This window comes from Culex quinquefasciatus, chromosome 2 (assembly GCF_015732765.1).
Source record: "Culex quinquefasciatus strain JHB chromosome 2, VPISU_Cqui_1.0_pri_paternal, whole genome shotgun sequence".
NCBI classification, from domain to species: Eukaryota; Metazoa; Arthropoda; class Insecta; order Diptera; family Culicidae; genus Culex; species Culex quinquefasciatus.
Window position 1 is genome coordinate 4289024 of NC_051862.1, and position 24655 is coordinate 4313678.

General features: G+C 36.6%; 1 protein-coding gene across 2 annotated transcripts in view; it reads left to right on the plus strand.

The window, feature by feature from the left end:
* The window catches only part of LOC6050984 (trace amine-associated receptor 1), a 118190-nt gene that overhangs the window by 59406 nt on the left and 34129 nt on the right, over positions 1-24655 (plus strand). For both annotated transcript variants that reach the window (XM_038256545.1, XM_038256546.1), the window contains 2 exons: positions 7545-7909; positions 7968-8084. In XM_038256545.1, the coding sequence (XP_038112473.1) occupies positions 7562-7909; positions 7968-8084 (465 nt within the window). In that variant the 5' untranslated portion in view covers positions 7545-7561. The remainder of the gene's footprint in view (positions 1-7544; positions 7910-7967; positions 8085-24655) is intronic.

Genomic DNA, 24655 nt, shown 5'->3' on the forward strand with positions numbered 1-24655 from the left:
AAAATCATGGCAATGATGGAAGTCTTCACGTTAATAGTATAAATAATCATTAAAAATGCAAATGATAAAAAAAACGATTGGCATAAATTTCACTCAGTCGAGTTTTGAATCGGAATCGTTTTTAAATGCATTTTTTCAAAAAAATATTCCCAAAGCTTTTTTTATAGTTTAAAGCAATTTTCTAGCCAAATCAATACCACGATTGAGTGACAACACCACAGGTCTCAAAAAATCTGAATTTCCATTCTTCTTCGTGGAAAATTGTATCAATAGATTGCCCCAAGAGATCCTTCCACAACCACCATCACTTCATGCACACACGAAATCTCAACGGTCGACGCCGAAGCCAAAAAAAGGTTATCCTCATCCTCTTTTTCCAGCAGCATCGCATCGGCGGAAAAGCCACCACCAGTTAATTTTCGAGTGAACTTTCAATTTTCTGCACCTCTCTCTCTCTCAGCAGCACAAGAACAACAACTCGAGTCGGGTCGAGCCTGCTCTCTTTCGCCGAAGGAACCGTTCCATTAGCGCTTCTAACTTTATTACACCACACTGCTTTGACGTCGATGACGGAACGGAAATCAGAGGTGTAGGAGGGAGGTGGGAGTGGGGTAGGTGGGACTGGGGTAGGTGAAGAAAAGCCATCCTTTGGCATGCACACACTCACTTTCTCACTGGGGAAAAGGGAAAGTCAATTTCCACTTCAGAAGGTTCCGTTGCTGCTCAAAAGCCACGCATCGTGTTCTGAGTAATGAAATTATTTTGGCGTGGTTTTTTTTCGATAAGACTTTTTTTTTGAAGATTCGGAAAAGTCAGAACATTTTTGGTTGAAAAATCCTTCATAACTTTTATAATTAGATTTTTTAAATTTTGATATATTTTATAAATTTGTTTAGTTTTTTATCTGCAAAAAGTTAAGAATTCAGTTTGTGGGATAAATGAATTCCGACAGATTGGTGGTCTCTTGGGAGCCTCCGAACAAGCCGTTAAAAAGTTTTAATCGTGACCCTTTCTCAAGTTTATTAGCATTCCCGTTGACGGCATCGCTGGACGGCGACGCACCTTTTCTCATTACTTATTAATGCCAACAACGGGGCGGTAGCCCAAAGGGGAATGCCAAACCTCTGGAAGTGAATCTTCCCGGTTCTTATCGCGATTGTCCCTCATCACGGTTTTGGGATTTGATGCGAAACTCAGCAGCGCAACAAGGTAGGTGGAAAAAAAAGTGGAAGTGTGACCAATGGGCGAGGCCAGATGTTAATGGATTCGTCCCAACGGGCAAGTTTTGGGGAGTGTCGATGGACGGCTGTTGACACGGAAGGGTTAACCGACGTCATGACCTGGCTTCATGATGGCTTCGGGGTAAGGTTGAAGCCGTGTGGGACTTTAAGAGGAAAACCTAGTAAAGAAGCTGAATTTTTCATGATTTCTCCTAAAAAAATTAAAGTAAGTGAAGTTGAAATTTAATTAAACAATGAATACAAACATAAAATCCAGAAACCGCAAAAAAAATTCATCATTCCTGATGAGTCTGTTTTTCCCATTTTCACCACACACTCACATAACAAGCGGCATTAACATATAAATCTCCCTTAATCGCTTTTAATCATTGCATTATGTTGTATCAGCCATTGAGCGCGCGTGCTGTGCGGTGTTTATACCTTTGTTCTGCTTCATTGATCGTGTCTCTGCGAGGGTGTCCGCCGGACCGTACCGCGTACGGACATTAAATATTGAATTTACGATTAATTTACAAGCCTCTGTCGATTGTGTAATCCGCGAGGCAGCGCAAACCGCCAACGCGATTTTCCGGGGTGGCAGCAAAAAGCAAAAAATTAATATCGTTTGATGGTTTCAGGTGCAGTGTGGGAATGCTGTCGACTCGTCTGGTGTGCAATAATGATGTTTAACGCTACTTGCTACATGTTTGATCATTTGTATGAAAATCACTTCGTTTTTTCAATATTAAATACGTTAATGTTGTTGGATTCAATATCAAACAATTAAATTACGAAGAGATCGAATGTTTTTATAATTTGATGCTTTAAATAAAACTTTTTTTTTGCATTTGACTGTTTTCAAATTATGAGCAATATACAATATTTTCTTTGATTTTTTTTCTTGGTCATTTATGTTTTAATATCTTTGTCTTTTTCCTATCAAAATATTTTAATAGTTTTCCTTAGTCTAAATTTCATTCCACCTGTTTTGCCTTTCTTACAAAAGAAAGGTTTGAGGTTTGCTTTTAGAAAAACGCTTTTCTCAGAAATCTCAAAAAATCATGCACGGTGGGGAATCGTCCCAGGCAAAAATCCAATTAGGTACTAAGGTTTTTATGCTCTTTTTCAATCAAATTTAGGCCCGAACCCCGGAACTCAAAGCCTGATTTTTGAGAGCTCTTTTTCTGTGATCAAAATTTGATTTTACGTAACTTTTTCCATACAATTTGTCAATTCTCCGGAATCGGTTCCAGAGTGGCCAAAGTGGCAATTAGTTGGCGTATAAACCTTCCTTGGGCTTATACGAATCCAACGCAACAAAAAGCACCTCGAACCGACGCTCCGTATTGAACTGATTAGCGTTCGAACAAAACCATCGTATTTTTTTTATATATATAGATTGAATCTTTCTTTTAATAATAACATTTGATTAACATTATTAGTGGTCAGCTGTTGCTCTTCAGCTTTTGTTTGATTTTCGTGAATTTAACTTTGTACATGTTTATAACTATTAATGCATATGATTAAACATTTATGCAACACTAAAAATGTCAGAAGATTTCAATAAACAACTAAATCCCCTTGTTTTTAGTTAGCCTGTTGGCAACTTAAGTTGAGATTTAAGGTATTCTTGTATTTTTTGTGGTTAGTCCAGCTAGGTTTTCATGTTTTTTTCATTATTAAAAAAAAAATAGTTGCTGCCGGTGAAGATGGTTGATTGGCCCAGACTTCTGGCTGGTTTATTTTGTTTTCCGCTATTCTTGCTAGATTTTTGGCATATTTTTTCTTTGCTAGGAATTTCGGACAAGTTGTTTATCAACTATTTATACAGTTTTTTTTTTTAAATTATTATAAATATTTATGATTGACAAAAAGCAAAGCAATCCACTTTAACGACCCTTTAACGGTCTCTTTTAAGGACTTAAGATACTTAAGATACTTAAAATACTTAAAATACTTAAAATACTTAAAATACTTAAAATACTTAAAATACTTAAAATACTTAAAATACTTAAAATACTTAAAATACTTAAAATACTTGAAATACTTAAAATACTTAAAATACTTAAAATACTTAAAATACTTAAAATACTTAAAATACTTAAAATACTTAAAATACTTAAAATACTTAAAATACTTAAAATACTTAAAATACTTAAAATACTTAAAATACTTAAAATACTTAAAATACTTAAAATACTTAAAATACTCAAAATACTTAAAATACTTAAAATACTTAAAATACTTAAAAAACTTAAAATACTTAAAATACTTAAAATACTTAAAATACTTAAAATACTTAAAATACTCATAATACTTAAAATACTTAACATTCTTGAAATACTTACAATACTGCCCCCTTTCCTTCAAAATCAGCTCAAAAAATTAGAGAGCAAAGACATCTTTTTCAAAAAAACTTCAAGTTATCAATGGAAATAGACTTGCAATCCACTGAAAACTATTCAAAATGGACAAAAATGTAAATGACTGAACCAGATTTAATATATTTTAAAATTTTTGTGAAACTTTAGCGAACAGTACCGTAAAAAGCATTTTTCTGTCAAATAAAAAATTAATTAACAGAAACAATTAACAAGCAAGATTTGCAGAGATGACAATTCTGTACGTTATTCTGATGTTTGAATAAACTTGTTTGCTGGAGATTGAAAATTGAAAAAATTACAGTCGAAGAGCACGTAATAGATCTGTTATAATAGTTCATCTTATTTAAAGTCTTTCTTTTAACACAAAATAGTTTATTTCAAGACAGTCCCTTTTGTTTCCCCAAACATGGTTGATAATCTTATAAATCTTGTCCTTTCTAACGATAGCCTGATGTAACTCTATAAGATGCTAACAAACCCACCAGAGAGTTCTGCTCATTTCTTGAAATTAGCAACACAGTCTCTGCATAAAACGCCAGGCCTGTTCGGCTCGTGTTGCATGTTTGAGGCCCACTTCCGTGCCAAGCAGAGCACTCCTTCCTTTCGAGTGTGGTCGAAAGCTCTCATCGGTTGGATGCTGCGCTGCCATACTGCAGAACTAGCAGCTTAATTATAGGTAACGGTTTATGAGTACGAAAATAATTTAGAAAATTTTTTGAGGATTGATTTTTTTGTATAATTTATGAACAAAAATGACTTTTTAATTTTAAAGAACACTGGTCATTTCATAACCTCAACCAAGAAGATAAATTCCATCTTTTAATAAGTTAGTTCAGAACACCACATAACGGCACGGCACAAGGATTGTTCCGTTCCGCCGTTCCAGTGTGTACCTGCGAACCATCAGCAGCGTCTTAAATTAATATTTAATGCAAGCAAACATGATACGTTTAGCGGCGTACAGTTCCGGAAGTGGGCTTCTGAGTGTGTTTGCTGCACTAGGGAGTGTGTGTGTGTGTGTGTGTTGTTCCATAAATTATTCAAAGTTGATATCGCCAGATAGTTGGTTCAAGAGAAGCAAAAGCAGCCGCAACCAGCCAAGTGCGCGCGCCGGGAAGGAACGACTTTAGTGTAGAAATGTTGACGGCATGCTGTTTCCTTCTTCTCCTTTCAGCACTCTAATGGGCTCCAGAGAGGAGTTTTCTGCTTCATATTATGACTACGTGGCACGAGACTGTCTGACGACGTGAGTGGTTTGGCGCGTACAGACTAGTGGGAAAATCTTTTCCTTTCACGCGTGGCACTGTTGTAATCACGAATAAATTAGCTTTGAGAGTTTTCTTTAACAGGAGCCTGTCGTTAGGTGGTGATCAACAAGCATTTTTTTTTTTGGTTTTACTATTGAGCAATTCCATGTCAAATAGGGAATCGGTTGTACCCGGTCCTCTCCGATTTCAATGAAACTTTGTAGACATGTTATCATACGCTTATATAAGCCATTTTTGTGTATATGGAGCCAGTTACATTCGATAATGACATTTGAGAAGGGCGTAAGTGTTTTCAATATTTTTGTATTTCGTAATTTAAATATTGCTGTATCTCGAAGCCGTTGCTTCGTATCAAAGACAAAATAATAAGAAATTTGACGGGCTTTCCGAAAAAAATACACTGAAAGTAAAAAACACTCAACTTTTATTAGATTTTTTGTTTTTTTTTTTTATGTTTAAAAGTCAAATTTGAAGTTGAGCCCACGATTTTTTTTCGTTCAAAATTTTTGTGAAAATAGCCTAAGATGTTACAAAAAGACTCACGAAAAATGCAGAATGGAGCAACTCACCTTAAAAAAATATAAAAATCATTTACTAAAACTGTTTTTTCAAAAGTGCTCTAAACATCAGAATTAAAAAAAAACGAACACGGAGACGATTCTCCAGACAATTTTACATAAAAGTCTCCATATTGACCATTGTCCTAAGTCCAATCCTTGTAAAGTTACAGCGGTTTTAAAAATAAAAGTGTTGAAAAAAAGGTTTTTTGAAGGTTTTTGGCGATTTCTTAATGACAAACTTGATTTTTCATTCTCGAAAATTATTTTTTACCGGAAAGCTCGTCCAATTTCCCATAAGTTTGTCTGTGACCACATTTCAATTGGATGTATGGGCTTACAGATATATATTTTTTTTGGAACTCGATGTATACTACCTCAAATCGAATCAAATGCGACCAATTTGGAATAAATCTCTTAAGACATTTGTTTTGTTTTCAATTTGAATTGTAGCCGTTCCTCATTGAGGAAGGCAAAACGAACTGCAATAATGTAAGTAAACAACTCACAAGGTATCGGAAAATTTGCCACGACTCCTTATAGGTTTTAGAGATAATTTTAGTATTTGATCCCGAACGCAAGTTCCGACATCTCGTGACCGTTGTCTATTTTTTATGTTTTCTACTAAGGTATGCTTTTCAATGATTTCCACCGTGAGTATGCGTAATCAACGACGAAAATTAGTCTTTATGGAAGAGTCCCCCATCTGGCAGTTCAAAATATAGACAAATCTGGATCTTTTGCAACCGAAAGCATCCAAATTGGTCAATTCTATCAAAAGTTATGGGATTTCTAAGAAAAAAAAATAGGGGTCAAATGACTACCCGAGCGTTTGAGTGTTAAAACATTGCATTGCTTTGACTTAAACAAAATGTCTGTGGTTTATGTCGTTTTAAACCCTTAAATTATTATTATTATCTCAACCCTTGATAATGATTACCCACTAGACCATATCCTTCCCAGCTCTACTCTCGATGCAACCTTGCTGCTTGGCTTTGAAATATTCCGGGTAAAATTTCCAACCGGAAATTGCGGCCTAATTTGTGGCCTGTCCGGGCCGGTCTTCCACAAAATCTGAGCTTAGACGAAACAATTAAAATAATTTCATTTCCTCGAACGGACTCTTCTACCGGGATTTCGGGGGCAAGAACGTGCTCTTCTCTTGCTGTTGTTGCTGACCATAAAAAGCAAAACAGATGTGGTCACTTCTCCGGCCGGTTTAGGATGGGTTCTGGCCCGAACAAAAGTCCGACTAGACTGGACTAGAAAAGAGTGATAAGGGACCGTTGTTCTTTCTTCGCCGGGGTTTGGTCACCGTGTGTGACAGCATGGTTTGTGTACTGTGAGTGTTGTGGCAGGGAAAACACAACTTTGTCCTCTGGACTCGTCGTCACTTTCTCCTTTCTTCAACCAACTGATTGTTAGACGGCGGCGGGGTAGATTTGATGTTGGGGATTATGTTGGCTTCGAGGAAGGTACACTCACACACTCTTTCCAAGAGAGAGGCAAAACAAACTTTCCCGGCACCTTCCGGTTGAACGGGTGGATGAGGATGTTGCCGGAGGAGTTCTTGCCGGTTCTTGTTCACTCTCGAGTGTGGTGTGACGATACATCGAAAAGGATAAAGATGTTGACTGGAGAATCAGGTCGTTTGCTGTATCGTTAGCCACCGGCAGCAATGTTTCTTTAACATACTTTTTTAAAGATAAGAAGTTGTCCTTATGAGGGATACAAGTTGCTCCAAACTCGGTCAGCAGTGTCACGATATATGATGCCCCAGCGTCGAAGACAAAGTAGAAATTTAAATCAATTTTCGCAATGCAGTGACCGCGTTTGGTCGTCATAACTCTCGGAAACTTTTCTAGGTCATCCAGAACGAACCGGGCAGGCCCTCCCGTCCGTTCACTAATGAATGAACTAACTTTCTAGCATTGAGGCATCGGTTTCCGGAGGGAGGGTCGGACGGGGTCATTGTTTATGCAGCACAGCCGAAGCTTCTTCCGGTCGTCCTTTTTGGTCGTGCTCTATTCCAATATAAACTACATTAATTCATGATGTTGTTTTCCGGCCAAACTTTGACCACATTCCCTTCTCTCTCTTCTTCTTTTCGCACAGATAATGTTGTTGTTGTAATGGATCTGAAGGCTGGCAAACATCTCGTGGCACCAGCGATAAACAATATCAGTTGCTCGGAGGACCGTTTCGCCAAAGTCAGCTTCCTCGGCCAGCTGCACCCGTTTGATGTGCTGCAGGCCTTGTTCATCGTGTTCCTGACCTTTCTGGTGATTAGCGCGAACCTGATGGTGATCCTGATCATCAACAGCCGGCGGTACGCGGCCTACATCCATCCCCAGCCCCGGTACCTGCTGACCTCGCTGGCCCTCAACGATCTCGCCATCGGTGTGCTGATCATCCCCTTTGGGGCGCTACCTGCCTTACTACACTGCTGGCCTTACGGTGAAATTTTTTGCCAAATTCAGGTGAGGCACCAAAACCTATTCTCGAGAATTATGGTAAACTCAATTTCATTCCCAACAGGCTTTACTACGTGGAGCTTTATCACAACAAAGTGCTGTTATTCTAGTTTGTATGGCGGTCGATCGGTATCTGTGCGTGCTGCATCCGCGAATCTACCACGAGCGGTCCAGTAAAAAAGTGAGTAATCAGAAAATTTAAATTTTCATCAGCTGATGACGGTGATTCCTGCTTGATTTGGTGGAGAATAATTGTTTTCATTTTAAGTGTTTGAGTCTGAACTTTTGTTCTATTTGCGAATCTAAAAGAAATAAAACCCCGATCTAATTACAAATTGAAAATAAGTTTCCCAAATACCCAACATAACCAAACCAAAATGGCCAAAATGACGAAAATGAGGAAATGACCAAAATGACCACAATGGCCTCAATGACCAAAATTACCAAAATGACCAAAATTACCAAAATTACCAAAATTACCAAAATTACCAAAATTACCAAAATTACCAAAATTACCAAAATTACCAAAATTACCAAAATTACCAAAATGGCCAAAATGGCCAAAATGACCAAATTGACCACAATAGAGGAGAAAAGCAACTCGCGACAAAATTTTGAGGCTAGGAATTTTGACAGGTATGATTTTCATAAAGTATTCGCCTCCTTTTCTCTCCCACAGAAAAACTGGGGACAAGGTAGCTGTCAAACTAGGCAAAAAAGTTAAAGTCACTCACAAAATGAACTTTGAGTGATTTGAGTTCATTTGTGACGTCACGATTTTCTCCTCTATGACCAAAATGACCAAAATGACCAAAATGACCAAAATCACCAAAATGACCAAAATCACCAAAATCACCAAAGTGACCAAAATGATAATGACGAATATGGCGAAAATGACGAAAATGACAAAAATGACGAAAATGACAAAAATGACGCAAAAGACGAAAATGACCAAAATGATCAAAATGAAGGAAATGACCAAAATGACCAAAATGACGAAAATGACCAAAATGACGAAAATTACGTAAAAAATGAAAATGACCAAAATGACGAAAATGACGTAAAAGACGAAAATGACCAAAATGACTAAAATGACCAAAATGACCAAAATGACCAAAATGACCAAAATGACCAAAATGACCAAAACGATCAAAATGACCAAAATGACCAAAATGACGAAAATGGCGAAAATGACGAAAATGACGAAAATGACGAAAATGACGAAAATGACGAAAATGACAAAAATGACAAAAATGACGAAAATGACGAAAATGACGAAAATGACGAAAATGACGAAAATGACCAAAATGACCAAAATTACGAAAATTACCAAAATGACCAAAATGAAGAAAATTACGAAAATGACCAAAATGACCAAAATTACCAAAATGAACAAAATAATGAAAATGACGATTATGGCGAAAATGACGAACATGGCGAAAATGACGAAAATGACCTAAATGACCAAAATGACCAAAATGACCAAAATGACCAAAATTACCAATATGACCAAAATCACCAAAGTGACCAAAATGATAATGACGAATATGGCGAAAATGACGAAAATGACGAAAATGACGAAAATGACGAAAATGACAAAAATGACGCAAAAGACGAAAATGACCAAAATGATCAAAATGAAGGAAATGACCAAAATGACCAAAATGACCAAAATGACCAAAATGACCAAAATGACCAAAATGACCAAAGTGACGGATATGAAGAAAATGACGAAAATGAAGAAAATGACGAGTATGAAGAAAATGAAGAAAATGAAGAAAATTACGAAAATTACGAAAACGATGAAAATGGCGAAAATATAGAAAATGACACGATGAAGAAAATGACAAAAATGACGAAAATGACGAAAATGACGAAAATGACGAAATTAACGATAATAACGAAAATGACGAAAAAGACGAAAATGACGAAAATTACGAAAATGAACAAAATGACAAAATGACAAAATGACAAAATGACCCAAATAGCCAAAATGACCAAAATGATCAAAATGGCGAGAATGAAGAAAATGATGAAAATGTAGAATATGACGAGATGACGAAAATGACGAAATTGACGAAAAGTACGAAAATTACGAAAATAAAGAAAAAGGCGAGATGACGAAAATAACAAAAATAATAAAATGACGATAATGACGGAAATGACGAAAATTTTGAAAATTTAGAAAATAATGAGATGACGAAAATAACGAAATTGACGAAAATAACGAAATTGACGAAAATTTAGAAAATGATGAAAATGACGAAATTAAGAATATTAAATTGACTAAAATTACAAAATGAGTTTGAATTTGAACTTGATTCAATAACACAATTTTGTCAAGTAATTAGCTTAAAATAGTTCGATGAATCCGGTAACGCAGCCTGTTTATTATTATTTTCCGCAAGCCCCTTAACTCAATGTCAGAATCAGTTAATATTCGCCGAGTATGATCAATTTTCTCTTTTGCCTCATGTGACCATTTGCGATTATACTACAAGAGGTTGCTGTCAATGAAATATTACACAGATTTGGTAGCACTTCCAATCGGAATGTCAAAAAAATTAGCAATGAATCATAGCTTTTTACTATTCTGCCCGGTGAACAAAAAATAATCAGTCTTACTTCCATAAATTATGCTGTCCACTTCTGAGCCAAAACCATCTTCAAGATCCCAACCAACTCGCTAATTCATTCTTCAAGCACCCTTAAGAAAGCCTTGTTTAGTGTGCGCGACCGCTGCCTCGGACAGATAATTTGTCTCATAATTCACGTAATTCGATATCTCCGACACATATCTCTACGCTCCTCTCGAGCCGGCCCTAAAGAACAAGTGTCTCCAGAGCCATAACGAGGCTGCTGCTGGTCGTGTAAGTGCGCGTCTCTCTCTTCAGCCGGGTCGTAAGAATCACACCCAGAATAAATCTTCTCGGAAGATTTCCGTTCCGATCGGGGCCTGTAACTTGGCCGGTCCAGCATTAAAACCCAAGACCACATTATCACTTCAACTTAATTAAACCATAAATCGTCCATAACCCAGTGCAGTAAAACTGGGCCTGCTCGGCTTGGCAGTGTGGCATAGATTCCGATCGGAACTTTCCTAGCAGTAGTCTACTCGCAAGTCTTCCCAAAGACCAAGTACTGAAGAGCATACCAATTTTCCTTTTTACATGCATGGCTGCAAGCAACGATTTTCCTCTTTGCTGGTGTTTGAACTACTTTCCACCAATGTATTCTCTGTGTCCCGGGATTCGTGTAGCCCTCTTAGCCAAGAAGTAACGCACCCAAGCTCGTTCCCGGTGTCCGAAATCCCTCCACCGACTGCTGGGGCTTTTGGGGCGAATCAATGCCCAGGCAACATCCGGAAACAATAATTTTATTGTTTTCATGGGATCCCACTTTGGCTGGGACCGGCCGTTGAAAGTCACACTCGACACGGTCCATTCATGATTTTGACTCTGCCCAAAATCTTCAACTTTGCGGAGGTGTAGAGTAGAAGAAAATGGAATAAAAATCTTCTCCTAAATACCCGCCGGAATGAGGCGAACGTGCTCGGAAACGGTAATGCCCGAATTGGTGAAAGAGTTGCTCGGATGAAGGCCGGCCCGGCCAGGAACCGGCACGCGGAGACGAAATCCGGACAAGGCCACCCGGGGTTTTGCGTCGTGTGTCGTACGTGAGCATGATCTGGATCAAAAGCTTTGGCCTGTTACAACGAGACTAAATTGGGTGCAGTTTTGTTCATGTGTTCATGAGAGGGAGAGTGGGAATAGAAGTTGTCAAAAAAAAGCTTTTGGAAATAGTTGTACACATCCGGCAGAGGCTTTAAAAATGCCATGTTGTAGATAGAGTATGTAAAACGAAAAGTGTTATAGTTCTCCGTGGTTGATGGCGATGATTTAGGGAATTTACTAGTACCACAAGGAACTTAAGCTTTTCATAAGTCTAAGTCAAAGGATGTTCGTGATATCAACTTACTTGAACAAAATTGATATTACATGTCAGCTTGTAGCTAATTTTTAAACGTTTGGACATCCTCAATTTTTTTTCATAAATTCATTGGAGATATATTTGTACCAACTTGAGACTTTTTTAAAACTAGTTGATGTTTTTTTTCATTTGACTCAGATTTCGGACTTCGCCATGGTTATTAACTCGAGGTATAGATCATAAAAATATTTTTACAAAAATATCTGTTCATGTCAACACAGAATAGAACTGTATCCATCTTGATTCATTGTGGTGACGATTTTTCTGCCCTTTGTAAAAATATGACAGTCATATTTATTTTATAACTGGAACAAAAACTTCAATGATTGCTTTATAAAATTATATAAATGTTGATACATTGATACATATTTACCCTAATTTAAAATGTACATGCATAGATCGTAAACGTATCCAAAAAATTGAAAAAAAAAAAAACATTAAAAAAGAACTCTTGAGTATCTAGCAAATTTGCACAGTTTGATATACTTTGTGTCAATATTTCTCCTAAACTCAACAAAGACAATGTTGTTTTCCTCGAAATTGCAATATTTGATCAGGCCACGTATAGTTGGTTTTTCAAAGATCATTTGAGCAACTCTCTATGAAATCGGCCGATTTCGACCATTTTTAATTTTTGTATTTTTTATTCGGTTCAAAAAAATTGCGGATTTTTTAATCAACATTTTTTTACAAAAGCTCAATTTCCCAAAATACGTATGTTTTTTTTATTTTCGAGATTTTTTGATATGTTTTAGGGGACAAAAACCCGCAACTTTCAATCCAAAGAGAAACATGGTAAAAAAATCTGCCGCCAAGTTATGATTTTTTATAAAAAAATAGTGATTTTTGTAAAAAATTCGAAATTTTATGCAAAACAAATTTGACGTGATTTTTTAATGTAAAATTGAATTTGCAATCGAAAAGTACTGTACAGATTTTTTGATAAAGGGCTCTGTTTTCAAGATATAGCCACCGAAAGTTTTGTTTTAGCGAAATATTTGCAGTTTTTCGATTACGTCAAATTTCTTTTTGCGTGAAATTTTGATTTTTTCTAAAAATCACATTTTTTCAAAAATTTATAACATGGCGGCAGATTTTTTGACCATGTTTCTCTTTGGCTTAAATGTTGCGGTTTTGTGTCCCCTTAAACATATCAAAAAACCTAGAAAATCAAAAATAGGTATGATATAGGTTGATTAAAAAATCTGCTAATTTTTTTCCGTGTTTTTTTCTCAATAGTCCTCAACGATACCTACAACTTTTGATCAGAAAATTCACTCAAAAGTTACAGTTGTTTGAATATTTACGTACCATTTTTGTTTGGACAGCTGCCAAAATTGTATGGAGACTTGCATGGGTGAACCAATGACACAAAAAAGCTTCTTTGGTCATAGGGATGGCCCCCACAATGTTTGAGACAAATAAAAAAATACAAATATAATCCATTGCTGGTTTTGGTAGAGTATTACTCATTTTGGATCTTTTTGTTGAGCAACGTAAATTTAAAGATATTCAGATATTGAAAAAAAAAATCCCGAAAGGCTGAAAAGCAACCATAATCAAAACAAAAACTTTCACTACAATGGAGTTATGACAACTTGAATGATGTTTAAAAAATTCAAAAATAAATATCGCTATTACTCACGCTAAGTTTTTGTTGACGGTGGGAAATAACCTTCTTCCAATGTTTATGCTACTAAAAAAAATTAAATCTTTCAAAATAAAATAAAATGAATTTTATTTGTATTTTTCAGCCAAATGTTAAAATGTGTATGTCCATTTTATTTAAATTAATTAAAAAATACAATTATCCTTATAAAAACGAAAAAAAAATAAATTAATAAAAAAAAATCTGATTTAAGCTAAGATTATATAGATTTTTTCTGTTTATGTTAAATTCAATTTAAAAAAAATAAAATTTTAAAAAAAATATTAAAATTTTTGAAGCCTTTCAATTTTTTAAAATGATGCTAGTAACTAAAACTTCATCATCCCGGTACGAGAATCGAACTCAAGACCTCTGGATTGGAAACCCAGCACGCCGTTAGTCACCCACAGCACAGCCGTTAGAAACTCATCCCCTACCGGTCAGTATTCCCAGTGAGCAGATTTGCTCTTTGAAGGGATCTGACTTTGCCAAGCCAGACAGGAATCGAACCCATCACCTTCCGCTTACAAGGTGAAACCCGTAATCTCACGGCCACGGAAGCTCGGCAACTATCAGATACAGTATTGAAAATTTTCAAAAATTTTATTTTTTTTAAATTTGCAATATTTTCCAAAAGAGCAATAAGTGAAAAATCATAAATTTAAACAATGATTAGTAATCTTCCACAGATAAGGATTTTTAAATGATTTAACTAGTAAAAATACTAGTTTTTTTTTGATTCATTGAAAAACTATTTTTTCGTATTGAAATTCTTCCTTCATATTAAGCGAAAATAACCAATAAATATTCAATTGAATATCCTGACCAAACATCCTCTGCGAACAAAGTGTCACCTGCAGGTGAGAATCGTAAATTCCCTCAGATAACTCCATTGTCGGACAATCGGAACACTTCCGTTGCGGGTTCGTGCTTCCAAATCATCCTCCCCACGCCGTAGGCTATGATTGGCCGCATTTTCTATTGGTTTTTCCACGAGCAAGAAAGGCAACAGAAAAGAAAAAGGGGAGAAAACCGATTCGGTATAAAATAGAATTATTTACTGCCCCAAATCCTATTTCATCCCCTCGGTAATCTCTTTATCGAAATTGATGATGAAACAATAATATCGCCTTTCGGGCATCTTTTTTCCTTCATTTTGCTCCTTTCTTTGTCTTTTTTTTATAACATCGAGAAAAGATCCGTCGCGTGGTGTCTCTCGGCATGCCAGGGTAGTCAATATCGGCGTGCCAGTGATTTCCGATGAAACATTATCGGGGTGAAATTAGATCACTTACCATCATTTCGATACACCACACACAAATGGGCTCTTAACTGGGTTGTCGTCGAAGGGCTATTTGTGGCGGGCGCTTGAGGCGTTTGGGGACTCTTCTGTCGAACCGTTTTATGGGATGCTTGCGTACAATATTATTATTGCTTATACGGGCTGATTTTACGACTGCTGATGGTGTTCAGAACATTATGAGAAGCAGTGGCAGCCACTTAAGGCATACATGCCATCATCACGCAGCAGTCAGGTTATGAAAATAATGATGAAAAATGTTAGAAAAATGTCCTAAAATAACAGAAAAATACTTTTTTCTAAAATCTTATTTATATATTTTATACATAGCAGAAGCTAGGTACATCATGATTTTCAACCAACAACAGATACCATTGGTTGTCATCCCCTACCAAATTTGTCAGATTAACTCAAGCTCAGATTGATGGGTTCGTGTTCTAAAGAATCGGACTTTTTATGGTTGCCTTGTCATCTTGGTGCTGATAGACCCACCACCTTCTTCAACTGGACGAGTCAACCGACATTGCATCCAAGCTTCTGGAAAATTCCAATGAATTGTCCTGTTGTTTGAATAAGTTTACAAGTTTCTTCACATTTTACGAGCCCCCACCTTAACTTTTCCCACTTTATCGCTCGCCCAGCGAGCTTCCCTTGTCTCGTTTGCCTTCGGGGTTAATTTCATATTTAATCTTTATCACATAATCAAACAATCAATTTCGAGGCGTTCGATTTTTACGATCAAACACCAAACTGCCATCGGGGTATTATCTTGGACTTGTTTCTTTGAGGCTGAGACTAGAACTCTGAGGAGGGAGGAAAAACTTTTTTCGCGACTCCCTCTACCCGAGGAGACCAAACAACGACCACAGAAAAGAAGCATTAAAATTTGATTTATTACCAATTTATCCGCGCACTACGCGCTGGTATCACGACTTTTTTTACTTCTTTTCTTTTTGTCTGCTGGTGAGTTTGTTTAGCGCTGTGAAGAGCAAGATAAATATTTGCCTGTGGCCAGGAGGTTTTCCATCAAACGACAGGCCTCACCCTTAAGAGTGAGCCACTTTAACCTTGTTAGCGGAGAGACGGACTTGATGGTGTGTCTGATACAGGTCTGAGATGTTTCGCTGGAATGGAGATATTGTTTGAAATTGGTGTGGGCTCAGAAAGTATGAAATTTGATAGGTCGTAAAATTTAGATTTGGTTACCACTTCTCTTTCCCAATTTAAGTGAATGAAGAAAAATTTAATTTCTTGTATTGAAATAAGTAATTATTTAAAAATTTGATATTATTACTTGCCATGAAGCAGGTGGTCCGTTTTGCAAATAGTTTCATCGTTTTGAACAATTGGGGGTCGATTTTGCATAACAAATAAGTTGATGGCCGAAATTTGAGCCAAATCTATGCTGATGCATCCATCGGCCTTGGAGTGTTAAGTTCTGAACCTTGTATTTATAAAAATTGGAAATAAAAATGTCCTAGAGTCGAATTTTCAATCAAAGTAGACATCTTTTACCATCTTTAAAAAAAAACTAAACTCATAAGAATTTTAAATATACTTGACTGAATGTCAAGCTCATAATGACACTCTCCAATGGCCTGATAGTTGAATTAGCATATTATCATTTCTTTGAAAATGTCATGTTTACAAATAAATCACAATCACGTTTGAACCCATGTTAATTTCTTTTTATGAGTAAATATAAAAATATTTCTTAAATTGGCAATCTTTAAATATCATAAATGTTAAAAACATTGAATATTAAGTAAAAATAATTTCCATGAGTTCTTGGCTGTTTAAAAATAAAATGTTATTTGTGTTGTGAAAATATTAAATGACTGATTTTTTTTTAATCAGTTTCAGCTTTTTTTCCATTTGAAAACATTTTAATTCATTGATTTTTAATTGAGCTATTGGCATTTTACATTTTACAAGTTTTAACATTTATTTTTAAGTTGGTAATGATTGAAAGAAAATAGAAAACAGATTTATTTTATTATTTTTTTTTATTTAAGTCGATCACGAAAAAAATCTTTTCCAATATGTTTTTGTAAGATCCAATATGTTTCCCGGGAGATCGACCATTTTTGGATCTCTCGTTTCCCGGGAAATTTGGTCGAGAGTCCCGGGAAATTGTATACTTATAAATATCGAAGCAAAACTTTATAAAATAATTAGAAAAACATTCGAAAAATTTGAAATGGTTTAATACATTGAATCTTAACTTATCGAATGTTCCAATTACTAAAATTGAGAGAAGCCCAAAAAATGTAAACCCGAAAATTTAACTTAAAGCATACTTAGCAGTTACATCATTATAAAGCCTTTTTCATTAGTATTTGTAATATAAAAAACCATTTTCTAAAAGTTCAATTTCCATATCCTATCTCGAGCATAGCAATTTCATTTTTGATGTCAATAAGTCATGTGATGTTTCGCACCAACCTCAATATTAGAATATATTTTGGAAGAGAAATCTCTGGCAATTTGTAAAGATGGCCCTTTGTTAAGGTCCGCCAATTGTGAACATTCGGGTTTTCCTGATAAATGTAAATATTTCTTCAATGAATATTTTCAGTTGACCTTAAAAAAGAAAAAAATCAATTTCAATTGTTGTTTTGAGTTGTTATGTAACATTTTGCGAAAATCCCGATTCTGGGAAATAATATATTTGCTTTTTTTTACTTCACAAAAATCTAATAGCAAATTCATGCAACAAGCTTGCGCAAATTTTGAAAAATCACTCTGAGCGAATAAAGACTCGTAAACATTTTAAACTACAATTTAGTCCCAAAAAGCTCAAAAAACGATCTTGTATTTGCAGATTAGAAAAAAATCTAAAGGTTGAAATAGTTCCTTGAAATAATGAGACTACTTAAACAAACGTTTCTTTTAATAAGTATGAATGAATTGTAACTGAATTCATTGTAAAGAAACAAATTTATGACCTTTCCCTTTTAAATTGTTAGCACTATTGGCACACTAAAAAAACTCCCGGGTCCCGGGAATTCCTGAAATGGCCAAATTCAACTCTCGATTCCCGGAAATTCAAAATCTCGAGAATCGTCACCCTCTAATTTTATTCAATTGGTCTTTAGATATTTTCAATGTGTTTGTTTTTTCAGTGTTTAATGCCTGTAAATTGGATATTTATAAATAAATGCTTGAAGTAATGAAATACTAATTTTAGATTGTGTGTGAAAAATATTTAATTTATCTTCGAAAGGTAACGTAACGTAACATTGTTATACAAAAAAATATAGTATGCTTGTAGGAAAGTTAAAATTAAAAAAAAAAAAACTCGATTTTGCTTTGGGCGAGAAGGAGTTAATATTCGCATTTGTGACATAAACATTGATAATTATTTGTAAAGGCCTAAATAACTCTAAAATAAAAAAATCTGAGATAGTTGCAATAGTCTTTTCTTCTTTATATGAACTTTTCAAAAGAAGGAAAATATAATGCTGTGATCCAGCTTGTTCACGAAAACTTTACACAAAAGCCAATATCCAATAAATAAGACCCAATTTGTGGTAGAGTTTCTTTCAAATAACTTCATCAAACATCAGCAGCTGTCGGTAGCTGTCGGTAGCTGCAAAGAAAAGCTATCAATACGGAATCGTTGAAACACCCGTTGCTGTGCTGTGCTGAAATCTTGAAGAAAATGTTTCTTCCCTCTAAACAAAGCTGCCAACAGATTTACTCACCTCGGTATGTTGTTCAATCAGCTCAATATGTCTTCAGCTCGGATCGGGCACGGTTCCTCGAAAATGTCAGTGTTTGAATTTTTTGTTCAACAGTCTTCAGACGCAAAAGCTTGGTCCCACTGGGGGTACGCCGCTGAACAGAAATGGAGAAATCTCCGTTGAGGAAAATTGATCTTCCGCCCCGGTGCACCTGCCAATCGGAAGATTGGCCCACATATGCCTTTCACGTTATTTGGGGACTTATTTCCGATTCGAGAAGACCGGAATGAACTTTAAGCCAAGGCTCGTGACTGGGTGGAGCCGGAATTTTGCGGTGACGGTCAATGCCGGCTCAATTTTGCAAGCATCATTTAATGTTCTGAATGGCACACGAATTGGGCGGATTTTGGTCCCATTCGAATTGTTTATCTTATTGTGCGGGGGGACCTGTTTGATGTGGAGTTTAATGGGATTTTGTTGGATTGACGAGGGAAGGTGAATAAAACGGCTGGAAATTGTGTCTTATTTAAGGATAGCTGAGTGTTTCAAAGTCGTTCAAGATTTTTTGTATATTTTTTGTGTTAATTCGAAATTAAACTTATATGGAATATAAATTCAACTAAAAAGGATCATCAATTAATGTACGCACCATTAATTAAGTGAAAACCCGCATGTGAACAACCCACGTCAACCCGAATCAACCCCACTCCCTGCTGATCTGCAGGAAATCCCAGCAAACCACCCAAGTAATACCTTAATCATCCTAATTTGTACCCAGAGCAGACACGCTGATCCGGCCAGTCAGCCGCGACAACATCATCGCTGCTGTCCCTCGATGATGGGACAAATTGTCTGATCCAAGCGTGTGAACCATGTAATACCACATGGAGCAGTCATCATCGGCTGGCTAGCTGGCTGGTTAGTGAGTGTCCTGCCTGGTACTTAGCAGCACAGTGAAAGCGAAACCACCCCCTCTCCGTCGGATCTCGTCGAGCCATGCCTCGTTAAACATGTGCGGGCGTCGGCGTCGCCAGTTCGCTGAAGCCTGACTGAGTGTCCGAAAAAGCTGCCCTCTTCACAGTCTCGTCTCGGCGTCTGGAGGGTCCTTTTTGCAGGCAAACTCATTCTAATGGGTGTGTGTGTGGCTAGTGAAGTTGGAGTTGTTCGAAACCATGACTGTGACGACCAGCAAATGGTTGGGACATTGGCGATGGGCGATGATGGTGATGGATGGGCTCGACACCGATATGGCTAAACAACAGCAACAACAGTTGAACAACAACATGATGAAGCACGTGTGGCGTTCTTCTATTTGTTGTTGTTCATACGATTCAACACTATGAATGATCTCGTCTGGAGCAGTGGTCTTCAATATATTGCAATATTATTTCAAATTAAAAATTAACCACTGCAGTGATTCATGCCTCCATCAAAAAAATCAATTGATAAAGCTTCCTAATTTAGTTGTTCTCTACGATTTCGAAAATCTCGTTTTTCTTTGTATTATTTTAATTTGGATGAAACTTTGTCCATGCATTCCCTATTAGCAAATCTCCCCCAATCCCGGAAATGGCACTAATGTTACATTATTTTACATTCAAAATCGGACCATCAGTTGCTGAGATATCGGCATTAGAATTTTTTAGGGTTGTTTGTGTGTGACTTTCCTTTTTTAGTCGCTGTATCTTGGCAACCAGAGGTCCAATCTTTCAGACAATTTTATAGAAAATTTTCTGAAATTAAAAAAAACAGGACTTTGACTTTAAATGGCTATATTTTAAAAACAGTGCACTAATCAAAAATTTGTAAAGTACTTTTCAATTGAAAATTTGATTTTACATAAAAATAAGGTCAAAAATTTAACAAAAAATCATAACTATTCGGCAATATTTTGGTTTATACTTCTGAATGGCTTAAAAGATGCGGGATTTGTCCCCTAAACAATATAAAAGAGGTTAAAAAAATGGATTTTGGGAAACAGAACTTGTTGAAATAAAGTGTATTTTTATCGTGTACACATTTTTTCTGAAAAGTCCTCATCAGCCGCCAAAATTGTGCATCTTTGGTGATAGGGAAAGCCCCCACAAAGTTTGATCGAAATCGGCCAATTTTGTTGACAATTGACTGAGAATAAAATTTAAAAACGTTACTTAATTCACCTTAAGGTGGTTGGTGCCTTCCTCACATTCATGAAGCACATTTAAGAGCTTTTTTTTTTATTTTATTTTTTATTTTATTTTTTTATAATCATTGTTTTGTCAGAACAGCAATTTTCAATTCTTTTTTCACCAACTCTCCACAATAAAGGAGAAAACCCCCTGTAATTGTGTTGCTGTAATTGAATTTAAAAGTGCTGACATGATATGCCAACATTAGGTGATTGATGGAATTGCATGCTGTCCTCCTAGTCTTAGTAAACAATGTCTTATGAGTTGTATAATTCAGTAAAAAGTTCGTGTAAATCTCAATCTAAAATGGTGTATTCAGCAACATAATTAATACAGACTTTTTCCAGAAGAGACGCAGACACTACTTAAGTAATGTGGCAACCGGGCGATATGCATGCTGCGTGACTCTCGCGCGTAAGAAAAAAAAGGCCTTTGAGGTTATACAAAAATTACCCTTTTTTATAGCTACAAAAAAACTTTTTCATGGCATAACTTTGAAAGTACTTCACTAAACAGAATAAAATTTAATAGGGTCTTAGGAGTCCTCAAAACGAACAGAATAAGGTGAATCCAGCCGAAATCGGTTCAGCCAGTTCTGAGATAATCGTGTGGAAAAAAATCATGTCTACACACATCCCCACAGACATTTGTTCAGAATTTGATTCTGAGTCGATAGGTATAAGTGAAGGTATATCTAGGAGGTGTATTTAAGAAGTTCATTTTTCGAGTGATTTTATAGCCTTGCCGCAGTGATGTGAGGAAGGCAAAAAAAATGTTTTTTGATTGAGGAGAAATTTTTGAAATAAAATCGAAAACCTGAACAATATATTATTAAAAATTATTGTTAAAAGCAAAAACAAAAATTGCAATCGAAAAGTTTTCAAGTTATAGCCAAGTTATAGCTACTTTAAGGTTTTGAACCAGATTTTGCACCATTATTGATGGTCCTTTATTATGTATTTTTGTAACAAAAAGCTTAATAAAAAACATATATTTTTATCCGTGCACCTTTTTTCCAAAAAAAAAATTATAACAATTTTGCCGTAGACACCAAATCTTTTCTTTTTAGTTTATTCTATGTTAAATTTTCCATTCTTTTTTAAATTTTAAAGTTTGTTTAAACATATTTTTTGTCCCCTGATTTTTCGAGCCAATATTGAACAACAGCCTAAGATAAATTAAAAAATAAACATAATTATCCTATGTTCAAGATTAGGGCCGGACCCAATGTCACTCCTGATGGCGATATTTAAATTTTGATTTTGTAATTGAAATACATCACAAGATTACTGACAAGTATTTTGGTAGCAGCTGCAAAAAAAAACTAAAAAGCATGCAGAGCAGATTTAGTTTTATATCCCATTTGAGAAGATATTCTTCAGTACAATGGTTTACGAAATGTAGACAATCAAATGCAAATTTTCAGCATACAAACAAAATCTGGTTAATAACTGAGTTTTATTTTCAATTCATTTTAAAATACTGACAATGTTACAAAAAATGTTATCAATAGATTTTTGCCTAAACATTTCTGAAATACTCAGATTTTCATTTTTGTAGAAACCATCAAAACAGCAAAAATCAACATTTCACTTATTGACTTTTGATTAAAACGTCGTGTATGGTTAGATGTGTTTTTGAAGATTTTTGGCATATCCAAGATATCTAGATTCATTAGTTTTTGGGAATGAAAATTAGTTAAATTAAAGTGATTTACCATGATTGTTACATTTTTTTGCGATCACAAGATATTTATTTTATGAATTTAAGAAAAGCTTTAATGTTTTTTAATGCCAATGTATTTTTAAAGTTGAATGATCATGTTTTATTATAACAACAATTCTTTTAATATATTTATTGTCTACTGAAGACCCCTGCCATGGTTGAACTAAACCCAGCCCGAAGTGTTTCCGTATTCATGACAAAACAGAAGGTCCCAATACCGGACGATGGGCAGGGCCTAGCCAACATATATCTCTTCCTGGGTAGCCCTTTCTTCCCGACTGACTCGCCAGCAAAAATCACAACGCCAGAAGAAAATGTAAACAGCCCCTCGTTACACCTCTTCTCCGAGAGAGCGAAGAAATCACAGAAATGAATGCGATGGACGCTCGAGGAATTTCCTCTCTTGGCCAAATCAAAGCAAAGAAACACAACAACTAAAAACATCTCAAACATATATCTCCCTGAGGCGTCGCTTTGGGGGGGACCTCCTTCGAGTTCCGCACTGTCCGTAACCTTGGCCAGGAAATCATCGATCCAAATTCCATTTTCCGAAAGCATTAACTAGCGCGGAGCAGATTTGTTCTGCGAGAGGAAGTAGGAAGCTTTCGGTGCGCGCCAAACCGGAAGTGTGTGTGTGTGACTCACGATAATGGACAAAAAGCGCGAAATCGTACGGTACCAGCTGGCTGAAGGCCATCAGAAAGATAGTGGATTCCGGGTTCTGGCAGCAGCAGCAGCAGCAGCAGTGCTCTCTAGACAGTGGTGGTTGGTAAACATGTCAGACCCCTTGGGAAGGTTGACCAAACAACAAAAACTATCAATCATAGCCTGATGCGTGTGGCGTATTGTCGTACGGTTTTTTGCAGGGTAACCTTTTGTGGATTGTTTGTCGCACGTACACTTTTGTTATCTCACCCACAGAGTGTTGGAAAGTTGTGTGTTAGCAGCTTTCTGTTGCTTTACTTTAGTTGGATTGTAATGTATTGTGTAGTGCAGATTTCACTTTTGTGAACTCGTTGTTATATATGACAAGCAATTTCTATGAACGGGAATTTTTTTTTGTATTTTGCTGAAACTTTAAAGGGTTTTTTATTTTTTGTCTATAGAAATCGCCGTAAAATGAAAAAAATAAAACATTTTTTTTTCAAATGGCAGAAACAATTTTCAAATTTTTAATTTAATTGAAATTTTCCAATCAAACATTTGAAATGGACTCTGTAAGATTGAAAGTTAATAAACAGAAAAAGTCATACCAGCACCACACAGTTACTCTGTGGCAGCACCCTCATGCCATGTGACGAAAGGATAAACAAGAATCGATCAAAGTATTCATGGAAATGTAATTACCGGCTCTGGGCAGTAAACAACAAAACAGACAATTCCGTGTCCAAATCAATGCCCGAAAGTGCACACCAAATTGCAGACGTCCTCATCGTCGGTGCCGGCCTGTCTGGGCTGTGTGCGGCCAAACGCATCCGGGACAAGCACCCGTCGGTCGGAATCAAGGTGCTGGACAGATGCTCCGCTGCCGGGGGCAATTTGTCCGGCTTCAAATCACGCTGGATCACCGAGAATCATTTCCACGCCGTTGAGCTTTGCCGGGAGTTGGGGGTAGCGTTGGAACGGCGGAAGGGTACGGCGGGAGTTGCTGGTGGTAGACGGAGGGATGTAACGCCCTTTGGGGAGCTCGTCTGGGGTCCGTTGGCCAGTCTCGAGTGCACCCGGTTGATGGCGGAAATTGACTCTCTCTGCTCCGGTCGGTTTATCGCCGAGTACCCGATGAATATGGATGAATTTCTGGAGGAAAAGTTGCTCTTCGAGACGTCGAAGGAGTTTTTTCGATTTTTGATCAAAATCAGCTGTGGATACAACCCGGTGGAGCTGACCGTGACGGATTGGTTAAAGTTTTGTCAATCAATGGCGTCGTCCATGTCTTGTCTGTACGAGATGCTGACGATGTCCGAAGACCACTTGGTCCCGGCTGGAGGTGGAGAATGGGCCGGGCTGGTGGAGAAACTCGTTGAAGCAATCGGACCGGACGATGTAATACTTTCGTGTGAAGTCACTCATGTGCAATACACGGACGAGGATTTCGTGATGGTCCACGATGGCAGGGGTGGCCACTGGCTAGCCCGGACCATCATTTGTGCAATTTCGTGTAATGATTTGTTTCGGATCCAGTTTGTACCGTCTCGTCCGATGATTTTGCTGCTCAACGTACCGGACTCGAGTGAG